The sequence below is a fragment of the Panicum virgatum genome, chromosome 9K (assembly GCF_016808335.1).
Source record: "Panicum virgatum strain AP13 chromosome 9K, P.virgatum_v5, whole genome shotgun sequence".
Taxonomy (NCBI): Eukaryota; Viridiplantae; Streptophyta; class Magnoliopsida; order Poales; family Poaceae; genus Panicum; species Panicum virgatum.
In genome coordinates, this window is record NC_053144.1 from 57,981,218 (window position 1) to 57,996,036 (window position 14,819).

Consider the following 14,819-nt stretch of genomic DNA (forward strand, 5'->3'; position numbering starts at 1 on the left):
ACCAGGGGCGGATACAGGAGGGGGGCTCAAGCCCCCAAGCTCCCCTAATTACATTTAAAACACTGTAGTAAGATCTCCAAATCACCATTAAATCTTCACACAAATCAACATCTCTATTATTTCAACCCCCTTGCCTCCAATCCTGCATCCGCCACTGGGTAGAACCTACCGAAATGTCAGCGAGTAATAAAGTTCAACCGCATGCACGGCCCACTCAGTACATTCGAATCTTAAATTTCCTGCAGCCATCATATCCTCACGCAGTTCTCGCTGAAACGAATTGACGCCGTCTCTCCGAGACCATTCCAGATCAAAGAGAAACTGTGGCCATCTCATGCCTGCTCCCGTGCGTTGGCAGCAGTAGCGACTATGGCCTGTACTCTGACAAAGAGAATGATACTCGGCACAGAGCATTCAGTTCTGAGACAATGCAGTTTCAAAAACAATACTCCCTCCGTCTCAAAATAAACACAATTCTTTGATTTTTAGAAACTATATTTGACCTCTCGTATTATTCAAATTTTTTATGTAAATTACAAGACAAATAAAATATTATTAAAATATCATTAGTGATGTAATAAGTCATAACAAAAGTGATAATATTTGTAAAAAAAAGTTGAATAAGACGAGCGGTCAAACATAGTTTCTAAGAGTCAAAGAATTGTGTTTATTTTGGGACAGAGGGAAGAAAAAACTGAGGCAATGTGATGTGGGGCGCAGTAGTGGCAGTGATTTTGATGTCCAGAGCTGGAGAGATCAGATTAGCAGCACTAGGGCAGAAATAAGGGCAAGTCCGCCAAATGTAATTTGTGAACCATAGCAAGTGAAACCATCATCATCATCATTTTAGAGCCTACGACTGATGGGCTGAGTCAATTCAAGTTTGAAAAATATCGAGAGAGACAAGTGGGGTGAATAGCTTCAGGGCGTGCTATTCATTCAGTAAAAATTCCACGAGGGCAGCAAACATGGGAGATAATGAACTCGGTTTGTTGGCTTTTCTCCTTATTCGCGAAGATCACTTGAAGTAAAACTCTGAATGATCTACTCGGATATGGGGCAGGCTTCCTCAAAAGCTTGCTGCTCCTTACGACAGAAGTCAAATTCATTGGTGTAGTAATACATGCAACCAGCATACGCGTCCATCTCTTTGGGACACTTCTGGTGCAGTTCTTTCAACCTGGGAATGAAACACGATCGGTCAAAGTTGGTATACAGGATGTATAAAAGTGATAAGCTTAACGAAAACAGCATTGCTTAAGAAAGCCATGTTGAACAAGAAATGCAGGGTCCTACAACCTAGAACATTGCAACTTAACAAAAAGGATAAAGCTTAACAGAAACCACATTTCTGAAATAAACAATCCTGACAATGAAGCATAGGGTCATACATGTAACTTCCTCTTAAAAAAATACAGCTAAAACATTGGACACAATCTACACTTCATTTCAGAATTGCTAGGGAAGCATCAGGTCATACACGTAACTTCCTCTGAAAATATATAGCTAGAACATTGGATACCGGTCTGCCCTTACTTTTGGAATCGCCACGGAAAAAGTAGGAAACACAACCCCAGGATGGATCTCTCTCATCCTCTGCCCTAATCCCCTCCCAAGAAAATAAAAAAAAAACACTTCCTTGGTGGCTACTGGGGTAAAAAGACAGGCTTATATGTTAGCAATTACTAAACAAGAAATAACAAAAGCATATAATGACATGTGGGTACAGAACCCACATGTCAGACTCAGTGGGTGTCATATTGTAGAACATGATTCAGTGCATATCATGAATTTTCTAAAGCTCTAAAGAATGCCAGATTCCTAAGGATATGGTAGATCTCAAATAATACAAGCCATAATGTCAACACTGACAATGTACTTTCCAGTTCTTACCTCTATCCTGTGTAAACTATATAAATTTAACTCCCCGGCCACAATGCTCAAGAGGCCCTTCAAAAAAAAGGGGGGGGGGGGGCATGGAAGTATGACACCACCAATTCAACCACTTCAGGCTTCTAGTCATTCTAGTCAAGAAATGCAGAAGTATAATGGGCTCATTTTGACAGGTAAAACAAACTTAATGAGTAGAATATAAAGCCACGTTGACATCACCAATTCTTTTCTTTTAAAATTGTAAGAGACAAGGCTGAATGAAATGCTCTCTTAAGTCTTAATTCATCTGTTCTCACTAAATTGCTGTACCAGTACAGTGTATAAAAAAAGGGTATAAAGTTTGGGGGGGGAGAACAATTCCTCAACATATCCCCTAACATCCTGGGAGATGCAACCATGCACGTCAGAACTAGTCTTGAACCAGGGTTACCAGCATCTTCACCGTGTAAACACAATGTCATGAAATAGTGAATTTTGTGACTCATTCGCTTCCCTGAATCACTTGCTGGCATTACATGTAAATCCAGTTGATTAATTTATGGCTATGCCACACTGTACTCATCATGGTTTAAGATCATCTGGCCTCGACTGAACATTCTAATTGAACAAGATTATCTAGGGTGGATCAAATTTAACAAATGCAACCCACATCAGCAAATTGGGAGAAATGTCTTAGCTGCAACCAGAAAATGTTACCGCACTAACTGGTTTGTTTTGAATCAGCTGACTCAAGAGCAAAATAGAAGGCGGCTAAATGAAAGATCTACACTAGGATAGTTCCCAGCCTACTAGCGGAAGAGAAGGTGTTGTGACACAACATGCAGCAGTAGGTTCTTGCTACCCATACTTCCAGTTTGGGTTAGGAGCACTGAACTAACCACCGTAAGATATATGGTAGATAGAAAGTATCTGTATTTCAGCTGTAAGACCAAGTACAAACCTAAGCATCGCAACATCAGTTTTCGGCGCTATTAGTTATGTCAGAGACTATAACTTTATCAATCTCGGCTACGTTCGGGACTTAATTAATCACTGTTTTACCCTAGGATCTATATGAATACAATTAATAAGTTGATGGTAAGAAGCTGAAAGGAAAAACACAAATCATTATGGTTCATGCAAACTGCTTTAGCAAATGAACATGGCAGAATCAAAAGCTATTACCCTCTCACAGAAGAATCAGATACACATAAAGGATAAAAATCAGAAGTGACAGAAATAAACTATTAAAAAGGTTTCATGCAAGTGTAGCCTTCCTATCTTAGAACTTCGGGGTAATCAACTTAGGAGATCACACTCAGTAATCTATTGGTTTTAAAGAAGAACTCTTGTTTGAAAGAAACTAACTAAGCAGTAAAGGTACGGAGTTCATTTTTTATGGATGACTTTAAAGCCAAAATGAGCTATCTAACAATGGCAAAAGCACCAGTTTAATAGTGCTGCTTAATCCGTGCGGCCTCACAATTTATCCACATTATTTTCAATGCAATCGTGCAACCAGGAGTCTAGCATTCTATATTGTAGGCAGCTACAAATCAAGTCTCATATCAGCTCAGCTCTGCATAACATCTTTCCACAAGATCCCAATTCCCAAGTTTCTTCAAATGTTTCTCAGGAAATGCTACTGGCTATTACTTATTATCACAACCTCAGCAGAAGATTGCAGAAGCACTCAACTGCTGGGTACCCTGATAACCAAAGCGTACACGCTCACCACCACATACCCATTGCCAACTAGCTGTTAACCTGCACTATCACTGCTTGACTGCAATACTGTGCAACATCTGACACTGAATGACTGGGAAATGCGGCTACTCATCCATCCCCAGCTAAGAACAGCCTAACTGACGAAGCCTGGCACAATCGCCAGCTTATCTCTGATAGCGCCCACTAAACATCACAAACCCAGAGCATCTCACTACAATTAACAAAATCGGCCACACGCATTAAGCGCCCCGAACACAACTTCGCTAACAAATCGAACCGTAGCGAATAGCATGATGGAAGCAACATTTTACGAGTCCGGAGTCCAATCGCAATCGGCAGGAGGGGGATCGGACGGAGGACAGGCAGGGAGGATAGAGGGAGAACGTGGCAGGCGAACTCACAGGCTGAGGACGCAGTGCGTGACCTGGCGTCCCTTCTCGAGGCACTTATCGGGGTTGGGGTCCTTCTTCTTGCAGTTGAGGAAGGCCACGTTCTCCGGGCGGCACCGGACCGCGATGTGCTTGGACGCCGCCATCAACACCGACGACGTCGGGATCGGCTCCCCCGAGGCGTCCACGGGCGCGCTGCTCGCCGACATCGCTGCGGGCGCGAGAGGTCCCCGGGGCTCCTGGCCTTGGAGATCTGGGGGCGGAGGTGGGGGGAAGCGAGACGGGCAGACCCAGACGAGAAGGGGGAAGGGGAAGGAGGGTGGAGAGACGGAGTCTTTTAGGTGTATGCCCTTATCAAAAAGTTGGTGTCGAACTCTATATTTTTAAAAAATTAGAAAAAGTTCACATTATTCTCCTCAACTCCATCCAAAGTGTAAACTTCAACCCCGATCTATAAACCGTCTACTTGACACCCTTCATCTCCTAGAACCGAACATCCAACATCCTCAACCCATACCAGACTGGTTTCAGTCCTCGCTGACGTCCATATAACCAGATCACCCACCCCATATGTCAGTATTTTTAATACACAAGCCTTATCCTCTCCCCCATCCTCTCACTCACACGCGATCGCATCCACCGTGTTCGGCTGGTGCACCAGCCTCCAGACCTACAGTATTTCTCTCTCACATCACTCCAGCACTAGACTCCAGTCACCAACCAGATAATAGTGTTTTTCTCTCACACCACTCCAACCTCCAACTCCTGCCTGCCGAACGCAGTGTCGGCTCTCCAGACTCTCACTTTGTCGGCTCCGCGGTCATCCTCGCACCCCCGGCTGCTGCCCCTCCTCTGCATGCCAGCCGCAACATCCTGCATGCCAGCCGCAACATCCGGCAGCCACGTAGCAAGCCACAGTGAGGCCGCCCTTGCATTGCGCGCCCCGGCATCCACGCAGCGAGCTCCGGCGCCTCCTTGCTCCGCGCGCCCCGCAGCCCCTTTAAGAGCTCCAGTGTAACAACTTGAAAATTTACCAACATAAATCACGCGCTAAAAATAATTTTCAAAATCTCTTTTCATTGTTGAGCTCTAAACTTTTCTAAATCATTTTCGCCCGAGACCCCGACCCTGATCCCACCGGCGCCCTTCTCTTTTTCCCTTTTCTCCTTTTCTTTTTCCCTTCTCCTTTCTTCCTTCTTTTCCTTCTTTCCCTGCCCACGCACGTCCCTGCTCCCTGCCCACACGCGCACGCGTGCTCCTGCTGCCCACGCGCTCCACGAGCCCGGATGCTCGCCGCGCCGCCCGTCGTTCAGCACAGCGCCGCCCGCCCCTACCCGACCTGTCCCGTCGCCGCGCCGCCCGTCGCAGCCGTACCACCTCGACGCTTGCGCTTGCCGTGAACCAAGCCCGCACAGCACGTGCCGCAGCAGCCGTGGAGCTGAGCTCGCACAGCACGCGCCGAGCAGCACAGCGCCGAGGCCGCCCCTTCCCTGCGCCGCAACTCCCCTGGACGAGGCTCCCCCGCTACGCGCCACCGCCTCTGCACGGCTGTCACCTTGCCCTCAACGCTCACGCCGCTCAGCGACGACCGCAAGTGGACGCACGGCCACAGTGCCGCCATTGATGGCGAGCGGAGGAGCGTTGGCACAGCACGCCCCCTCCGACCTATAAAGGGCGACGCCGAGCTGCTCTCCATCGCCGTCTCCAGCTCACCGAGCCGCGCCGCTCCGCCATCTCCCTGTCACTCTCAATTTCTCTCTCCGCTCCACGAAACAGAGCCACCAACGCCATCGTCGATCTCCTCTGCGAGGCCATCACTGTTGGGATCTTTGCTTCTTAGATGCCCAGACAGGGAGCATGAACAGTAAGAAAGGTGACAATGAAAGTAGATGTCGAACTCTCCAATAATGATTAGAAAATTCAACCCTTTACACTGTGGAGAGAGGGGGCTATTTATACCCCTAGCCCTCGGCTATGTTTTCCTAAATTGCCCCCTCCCAACTCATTTACAGCTCACTCTTAGCCGATTCCGGGGTAAAATTACAAGGTGAGAGGTTTGCAAATCCGACCTTCTCACGTATACGGGAGGTGTACAAATCCGACCTTCTCACATATTCATGTTTTACTCACATGTCTTCAACCGACGAAGGTTACAACAACCTTCGGGTTATCTCCGAGAGTTTGGGCCATGAAGGTTCCATCAACGATCGACCAGCCGTCATCCTCGTTCCCGGTGGCGGTCTCTTTTCCCGAAGGTCTTGATCTTCGAGTTTATGCTTTCGGGTAGCCGTTTGTCACCTTCGTCTCCCGAAGGTGGTCACCGAAGGTCTTGTTCTTAGACCTTTTGCTTCCGAGCGGCCATTTGTTTCCTTCATCTACCGAAGGTGGTCACCGAAGGTCTTGGTTTTTAATCTTGTGCTTCTGAGTGACCCTTCGTCACCTTCGGGTACGCTTACCCTCTTCTTGTTGGAGCCCTGCAAAAGAGTTAGGGAGCATTTCCGAGGGTGGGAGCTTGACCCGGAGGTCCAATCCCCAACAGTAGCCCCTCGAGGGCGAGGTTCGAAGCCGACGGTCCGAACCCTTGTTAATGAAGAAGATTGCGTGTAACCTTCGGGAAGCTCTCGAGGAAAAACGTCTCCCGAACCGTCTGCTGCAATGGTCGGTTTCTGTTGTATACGTGTCGTGCTCTGATTGCGCCGCTTGGGCTGCCGTCTCCTCAATTTTACCGCTGGAACTGTTCCTTTTCACCGCCTATATAAGCGGAGGAGGGGGGTAAAACCTGTGCCCTCTTGAGCTTGGCTTTCCTTCGTCGCTTTCGGCTATATAGCGCTTTGTCCGAAGGTTCTGGTTTCGTGCGTGGTCAATCTGCTCGTTTTTCTCGGTGTAGGTAGCCTTGTGGCTCATGGCTCGCACTAAGCAAACAACGCGGTTGATCGAAGGTTCGTTTGAGCCTTTGTTTCTAATTTGACTTTGTTTTTATTATTTTTTTGTAGTTATGGCATTCATTAAGAGGGCGGTTCTCCGTACAGACTCTGGTCCAGCTCCCGAAGGAGAGGCGGGTGGTTCGCAGCCTTCTCAGCCGCAGCAGTCCAGCGAGAGCCTTTCGGCTGTGCCCGCGGACGTGTCGGAACTGATGGCTCCGGAGAAACGTAAGACTTTGCTTTTCGAACCATCTGTCGTATCTCAGAGCATGATAGACTTCTACGTTACGAAGGGCTATTTCGCCGAGGGTGTTTGTCGCCCTCCGGGGGCAGAATTGATTCCTGTACCGGAAACCGGCGAGGCTGTGGTCTTTAAGGATTTTTTTTACAGCGGGACTTAGACTTCCGATGGATCCAATTGTGCCGAAGCTTTTGGAGCCATTCAATGCGAAGCTACACCATTTTACCTCGAATGGGATTGTTGCATTGGCCAAATTTCTGTGGGTAGTGTGGAGCTTCGGAGGGGAAGTGTCTGTGGATGCCTTTTGCAGACTTTTTCAGCTGCACTGCCAGCCTCGTAAGGTCTATGTAGATGATGATGCCGAGCTTAGCGAGGTTCAGAACGGCTGCTGCACCTTCGTTCCTCGTAAGCCGAACAAAAGGACTGGCCTGTTGAATGTTATGCTCTCGACAGCTTACAAGAACAAGTGGGAGGGGAACTGGTTGGGATACTGGTTTTACGCGAAGATTGGCTTCCCTGATCCCGAAGGTTCTAGCGAGGAGAAGTATCTTCTGGCTTCGGACATTGATATGTTCGACCACGTCTATCAGCCTGCCTTCAGCAAACGTGGGCCAGGTTTCAAATCGTGTCTGGAAGCCTTCATGATGGCTTGCCAAGTTTGTGGTGGCAGGGATGCTGTCGAGGAATTTCTGGCTGCCATGGTTTGGCCACTGGCTGCTGGCTGGTCTCCGTCGAGGTTCGAGCACAAGCGCTTTGTTGGTTTGAAGTATGATGTGACTTCTCCGGTTTTTGGGCTTCGGAGACCCGAAGGTGCCAGTGATGAAGTTATTATTGATGAGCTGGAGCGTCGGGCTGCGGAGATACTGGGGCCATGGAACAAAAAGGAGTACCGTTCTTTGGTGGAGGTGTGCAGAGAGAACCTTCGGTTAAACCGGTGCCTAGCTGAGATGGGCGTCGCTTACGAGCCTCGGCCGGTTCCGGCGAACGCCGTTCCTAAAATGACTCCGCCGGGGAACGTTGGTTCGGAGGTTCCTGAGGCGAAGTCTAGAGGTAAGGCTAAGGTGGAGGTGGCGGGGAGCATCGGGGCTACTGGGACGCGGGGGCGCGGCCGAAGCGATGGTTGCTTCGTAGGCCATGAGGAACTGTGTTGGATCTGTTGTAGCGTTGTACTTGGGGAGCTGTGTTGGCTTGTAGCCAAGCGGCCATGAAGTTCGTTGCAGAGCGACTGAGAGTGGCGAGGTCGGGTCAAATGGGAGGTTGACCGGCGTTGGCCTTTGGTTCTCATTATGAGCGAAGGCTGTCTGGAGGATGACGCGGTTTTCTTGCTGGGAGAAACCTTCGGGCATTTCTTGGTATGCCCTCTGCAAGCTCTCAACTTCTGCCTCCATCTCTGCTAGCCTGCGCCTGGCCTCGGCTAGCTTGTTTGCTTGGTCCAGTGCCCTCTTTTTTGTGGCAAGCTGGGCTTCGATGTTCTTTTTCTTAATTTCAAGGGCTTTGAGCTTGAGTGCTGCTTCTGTGAGTTGATGAGCTTCGGTGTTTTCAGTGTTATCAATCAGGTCTCCATGAGCTGCAGCTTCGTTGGTGATGTCTTCCATTTGTGGGTTGGCTCCTTCGTGCTGCGGTTGTGGGCCGTCGAGGAGGCGGCCAGGCTCAGTGGAGGTGCTTGTGGTGCCGGCGGTGGCTTTCTTCTTCGCTGGGGCCATCGAGGGTTGTCTTACGTGCTGGAACGGTGGGCGCCGCTGTTGGGATCTTTGCTTCTTAGATGCCCAGACATGGAGCATGAATAGTAAGAAATGTGACAATGAAAGTAGATGTCGAACTCTCCAATAATGATTAGAAAATTCAACCCTTTACACTGTGGAGAGAGAGGGCTATTTATACCCCTAGCCCTCGGCCAGTTTTCCTAAATTGCCCCCTCCCAACTCATTTACAGCTCACTCTTTGCCGATTCCGGGGTAAAATTACAATGTGAGAGGTTTACAAATCCGACCTTCTCACGTATACGGGAGGTGTACAAATCCGACCTTCTCACATATTCACGTTTTACTCACATGTCTTCAACCGACGAAGGTTACAACAACCTTCAGGTTATCTCCGAGAGTTTGGGCCATGAAGGTTCCATCAACGATCGACCAGCCGTCATCCTCGTTCCCGGTGGCGGTCTCTTTTCCCGAAGGTCTTGATCTTCGAGTTTATGCTTTCGGGTAGCCGTTTGTCACCTTCGTCTCCCGAAGGTGGTCACCGAATGTCTTGTTCTTAGATCTTTTGCTTCCGAGCGGCCGTTTGTTTCCTTCGTCTACCGAAGGTGGTCACCAAAGGTCTTGGTCTTTAAGCTTGTGCTTGTGAGTGACCCTTCGTCATCTTCGGGTACGCTTACCCTCTTCTTGTTGGAGCACTGCAAAAGAGTTAGGGAGCATTTCCGAGGGTGGGAGCTTGACCCGGAGGTCCAATCCCCAACAATCACAGCTCGATTGCTTCGACAGTGAGCACCCCCGTACCCTCCTCTACCTCACCCAAGCCGCGCCTAACACTCTCGTTGCCCGAGCAGAGCTCCCAACAAGCTCGCAGGCCGCCATCCATGGCCGCCCGTGGCTCCCTCCTTGTTCAGTAGCAACCCCTGTACGAAAGCCCCAAGATCGAACCCCCTCTCCCTCCTCTCTCTAACCATACCCTCAGTTTTGAAAATAGTGGCCGCAATCATCCACGACGAAGCTCCAGTGAGCTTCGGCCGCCTCCCATGGCGGAGCAGAGGAAACACGACCTGTTGTTGTGGTGCCTCGCTGCTTTATTCCTGCCTCCCTCTCCTAAGCTGAGGTAGCCCATGGCCCACACGCAAGGTTGCTAGCCCAAAGCTACTAAAAGCACCAAGTCACGCAGCATTCGAACCACCTCCCCTATTTTATATTATTTTATTTTTCGAAATTATTTCACAGCCAACAATGCAAGCACAGTATTTCCTTCGTCCTCACTCCGATTCCATTGATTCTTTTCCCTAAATTCCTATAAAATCATATATTACCCACTCATCCTATTTACGACTCTTACTAACTACGGTTTAGCCTTTAAACATCTCCTTAACCTATCATTTCATGCGCCAAAAATCCTCCGAGTGCCTCCAAATCCGACTGCGTCATTTCTAATATAGTTTTGGCCGTGCCATTATAAAATCTCCCAAAAATATTATTCCTATCCTCATATCTTAACCTTCTCCGATTCGAGCTCAACGATAAAATATTTATTACTTTGTATTTATTGTGTGTTTGTTTGTGTGCGCCGTAGACACCGGTGTGAACGAGGGAGAACCTGTCGAGGAGTTCGCCGAGCAGTACCGCGAGCCGGAGCCTGAAGAACCGTACCGCCAGTAGGTGCTCCCGGTAGGCTTCGAAGACGGCAAGTTCAATCCCATCCTTTGATGCATGTTTTGTCCCAGTTTTATATACACAACCTATTGGCCTGTTTTACAAAATTGCATATGTTTTGACTGCTGAAAACATGGTTGGATAGCCACCCCTTGATCTGTTATAACCATTCCTTGACCACCTAGATTAATGTCTGAATGAATTTTGTTTGGACTTTAATCACTGCTAGAACGCTTAGGACCTTAAACACGGTACAACTTGTTTTATAAAAAAAATGTGTGAGTATTTGTGGGAAGGGAAAATGTGGAATTTTCGAAAGATGAGTTTAGACAGGATGGATGTCACTTCTGTGTGATTTGCCGATTGGTGTGCTTGTACCTGTGTGGTTAAGCAAGGAAGGGAGATATCCATCTTTTCACAATTAAGGGCCGAGTTGGTGTGTCATCTTGCCTAACTCCACAATCGTGCAAATCACTCGACCGTTGTATGGGCAACGGCTTAGCATAAACCCCACTAGTTAGTCTGATAGCCATCAGGAGGCTGAGAGCAACGGGTGACCAAGGAGAAGGGATATGCTCTGTGTGACTTATGCCCCGGTTAAATCTCGGTGATAGGTCGATGACCCCTTGGTAGATCCCGTGGTGGCTAATCAGGTCTAGCTAAGGTGAGTAATGGCTTTGTTGAGATCTGCACCGACACTAAGGTGATCGGGTTGTGGTACCCCGCTTGTGGGTAAAGTTGCACACCTCTGCAGAGTTAAAAATCTATTCAAATAGCCGTGCCCACGGTACTGGGCGAGTTACGGTTTGGTCACACAACTAGTGTTTCTTCTGGGAATGGATGTGTTGGCGTGAGTTGTTTTAGAAAAGTGTCCGGCAGCTGTGCCGTGTGCTACGGCGGATGAGGAGTCCGGTAGCAACTTAAAACTGGGATCCTGTGTGAATCAACTATACGTGTTACTCAGTGAAAGATAATGACTTCGAAAACTCCTTTCTTTCGAATAAACCCCTGGCGGTGCAGAGGAAACACGACCTGTGGTCGTGGTGCCTCGCTGCTTTATTCCTACCTCCCTCTCCTAAGCTGAGGTAGCCCATGGCCTACACGCAAGGTTGCTGGCCCAAAGCTACTAAAAGCATCAAGTCACGAACCATTCGAACCACCTCTCCTATTTTATATTATTTTATTTTTCGAAATTATTTCACAGCCAACAATGCAAGCACAGTATTTCCTCCATCCGAACTCCGATTCCATTGATTCTTTTCCCTAAATTTCTATAAAATCATATACTACCCACTCATCCTATTTACGACTCTTCCTAACTACGGTTTAGCCTTTAAACATCTCCTTAACCTATCATTTCATGCGCCAAAAATCCTCCGAGTGCCTCCAAATCCGACTGCGCCATTTCTAATATAGTTTTGGCCGTGCCATTATAAAATCTCCCAAAAATATTATTCCTATCCTCATATCTTAACCTTCTCCGATTCGAGCTCAACGATAAAATATTTATTACTTTGTATTTATTGTGTGTTTGTTTGTGTGCGCCGTAGACACCGGTGTGAACGAGGGAGAACCTGTCGAGGAGTTCGCCGAGCAGTACCGCGAGCCGGAGCCTGAAGAACCGTACCGCCAGCAGGTGCTCCCGGTAGGCTTCGAAGACGGCAAGTTCAATCCCATCCTTTGATGCATGTTTTGTCCCAGTTTTATATACACAACCTATTGGCCTGTTTTACAAAATTGCATATATTTTGACTGCTGAAAACATGGTTGGATAGCCACCCCTTGATCTGTTATAACCATTCCTTGACCACCTAGATTAATGTCTGAATGAATTTTGTTTGGACGTTAATCACTGCTAGAACGCTTAGGACCTTAAACACGGTACAACTTGTTTTATAAAAAGAAAATGTGTGAGTGTGTGTGGGAAGGGAAAATGTGGAATTTTCGAAAGATGAGTTTAGACAGGATGGATGGCACTTCTGTGTGATTTGCCGATTGGTGTGCTTGTACCTGTGTGGTTAAGCAAGGAAGGGAGATATCCATTGTCGGTACCCTGCAACTGGGGTACCCACTCCTACGATGCCAAGACTCGCGTAGTTATCCGTAACTACTCCCTAAGGAGTTGAGCAGCCGGACCCCTGGGGTCCGACTCCATCTCACCGGACCAACGGTCCCGGACCCGCTTCCCGCTCGGGGACGGGTCCAGTGTCACCACGTGTCCCAGAGGTGGAAATATTCAGTACCTGTGGCCGCGGACCCGGACCCCCGCAGGTGGGTCCAGGACCTCCATGTGCCATCCGGACTCCTGCATATGGGTCCGGGACCTCCACGTGGCTATCCGGACCCCCGTGAGCTCTCGGCTCAGCTAGCTGCTCGGGAGGGGTCAGGAGCCGCCACGTGTCACGCAGACGCGGGTGCGGACGCAAGCCTTCTGCTGGAAGCTCCCTCACCCACCCGCATTAAGTGCGAATGGTTGAGGCGTGCTCTGCTGCCGCTGGGCACGGGGCAGCTTTTGTCAGTCCACACTGTGGATCGCCAGTTACCGAGGCGGCTCGTCAGTTACCAAGGCAAGCATTAAAGACTCAGCGCCGCGCGCACGGGTGACGAGTCATGATGCCCAGCTACTGACTGGAGCAACAGTGCACGCTGCTTCAGTGGACTGAGTTAGTAGTTTGGCGCTTCATCATGACCTCGACGCGCGGCTCCAGAGGCTAGACTCTACTCTGACAGGACAGCTCAAGACCATCTCTGGTCAGAAGCTACGCACAAAAGCCGACGACAAGATCTCCGGATCTGAGGAATTGAAGGCCAAAGTGTAATTTATAATACATCGCCGGGCCCACCTGTCGGGGCCCTGCTCAGTGTACGTGCTCCCCTTGGACATATAAAAGAGAGAGCACGCCCGCTAGAACAAGGGTTCAGACAAGAGGTTCTCCAAGACTCTCCAAGGCCAAGGAAAGGTTTCTCAACCTCTTGAGAGCACAAGCAATACAACACACAGTGGACGTAGAGTATTACGCTCCGGCGGCCCGAACCACTCTAATCTGGCTGTGTTCATCGTGTTCTTCCAGGAGATCGAACTAGTTCTAGCTAACCCCCGAGTACTCACCATCAGGGCTTATGCGGGTGCACTCCGCCACCCCGGCTGTGGTTTGCCACACCACGACATCCATCTTGTCACAATTAAGAACCGAGTTGGTGTGTCATCTTGCCTAACTCCACTATCGTGCAAACCACTCGACCGTTGTATGGGCAACAGCTTAGCATAAACCCCACTAGTTAGTCTGATAGCCATCAGGAGGCTGAGAGCAACGGGTGACCAAGGAGAAGGGATATGCTCTGTGTGACTTATGCCCCGGTTAAACCTCGGTGATAGGTCGATGACCCCTTGGTAGATCCCGTGGTGGCTAATCAGGTCTAGCTAAGGTGGGTAATGGCTTTGTTGGGATCTGCACCGACACTAAGGTGATCGGGTTGTGGTACCCCGCTTGTGGGTAAAGTTGCACACCTCTGCAGAGTTAAAAATCTATTCGAATAGTCGTGCCCACGGTACTGGGCGAGTTACGGTTTGGTCACACAACTAGTGTTTCTTCTGGGAATGGATGGGTTGGCGTGAGTTGTTTTGGAAAAGTGTCCGGCAACTGTGCCGTGTGCTACGGCGGATGAGGAGTCCAGTAGCAACTTAAAACCGGGATCCTGTATGGATCAACCCTATATGTTACTCAGTGCAAAATGATGGCTTCGAAAACCCCTTTCTTTCAAATAAACCCCTGCATAAAAATTAGCTTTCCGCAAATTAAACCCTAGCCTTATCCTTGGTTTATCCTGTGCATTATATTCTGTTTATACCCCCTCTGTGGGTGTGATTGGACTTGCTGAGTACGTTTTTACTCACCCCATTCTTAATATTTACAGAGGAAGATCCAGACTTCGTTCCCGAAGACGTTGAGTAGAGGTTCCGTCCTGCACCCAACCTTGCCTGTGGATAGGGTCACCCGCAGAAAGTTTCGTATGGCGCAAGACTCTGATGACCCCCTCTTCGTAGTTAATATCGTTGTGTAGGTGTTAGTTGTTATCCTCGCGATAGTGGCACTTCACTGCCCACTTCCGCGTAGAATTGTATGGTGATGTACCATCTGATGTAATAAAAGTATTATCAGCCTCCTGAGACTGATATTGTATCACTTTTAAGTCTTCTCTCATGAGGGGACGCTTCATCCAGCGGACATACTACCCCTACTCCGAGAGCCCCAAGCTCCAGTGGCTAAGCTCGGGTGTGGCAGGCTGCCTGGCGGCGCGAGCACGGGGC

The 14,819-nt window shown here is 48.9% G+C and overlaps 1 protein-coding gene across 1 annotated transcript; it reads right to left on the minus strand.

Moving 5' to 3' along the window:
• Positions 1 to 778: 778 nt before the first annotated feature.
• Positions 779 to 4,458, minus strand: LOC120652701 (NADH dehydrogenase [ubiquinone] 1 alpha subcomplex subunit 8-B-like). The gene is made up of 2 exons (XM_039930590.1): positions 4,002 to 4,458; positions 779 to 1,180 (listed from the first exon to the last, which is right to left on the minus strand). The coding sequence occupies exons 1-2, from the start codon at positions 4,196 to 4,198 to the stop codon at positions 1,045 to 1,047; spliced, it is 333 nt and encodes a 110-aa protein (XP_039786524.1). The 5' UTR covers positions 4,199 to 4,458; the 3' UTR covers positions 779 to 1,044.
• Between the last annotated feature and the right edge of the window lie 10,361 nt (positions 4,459 to 14,819).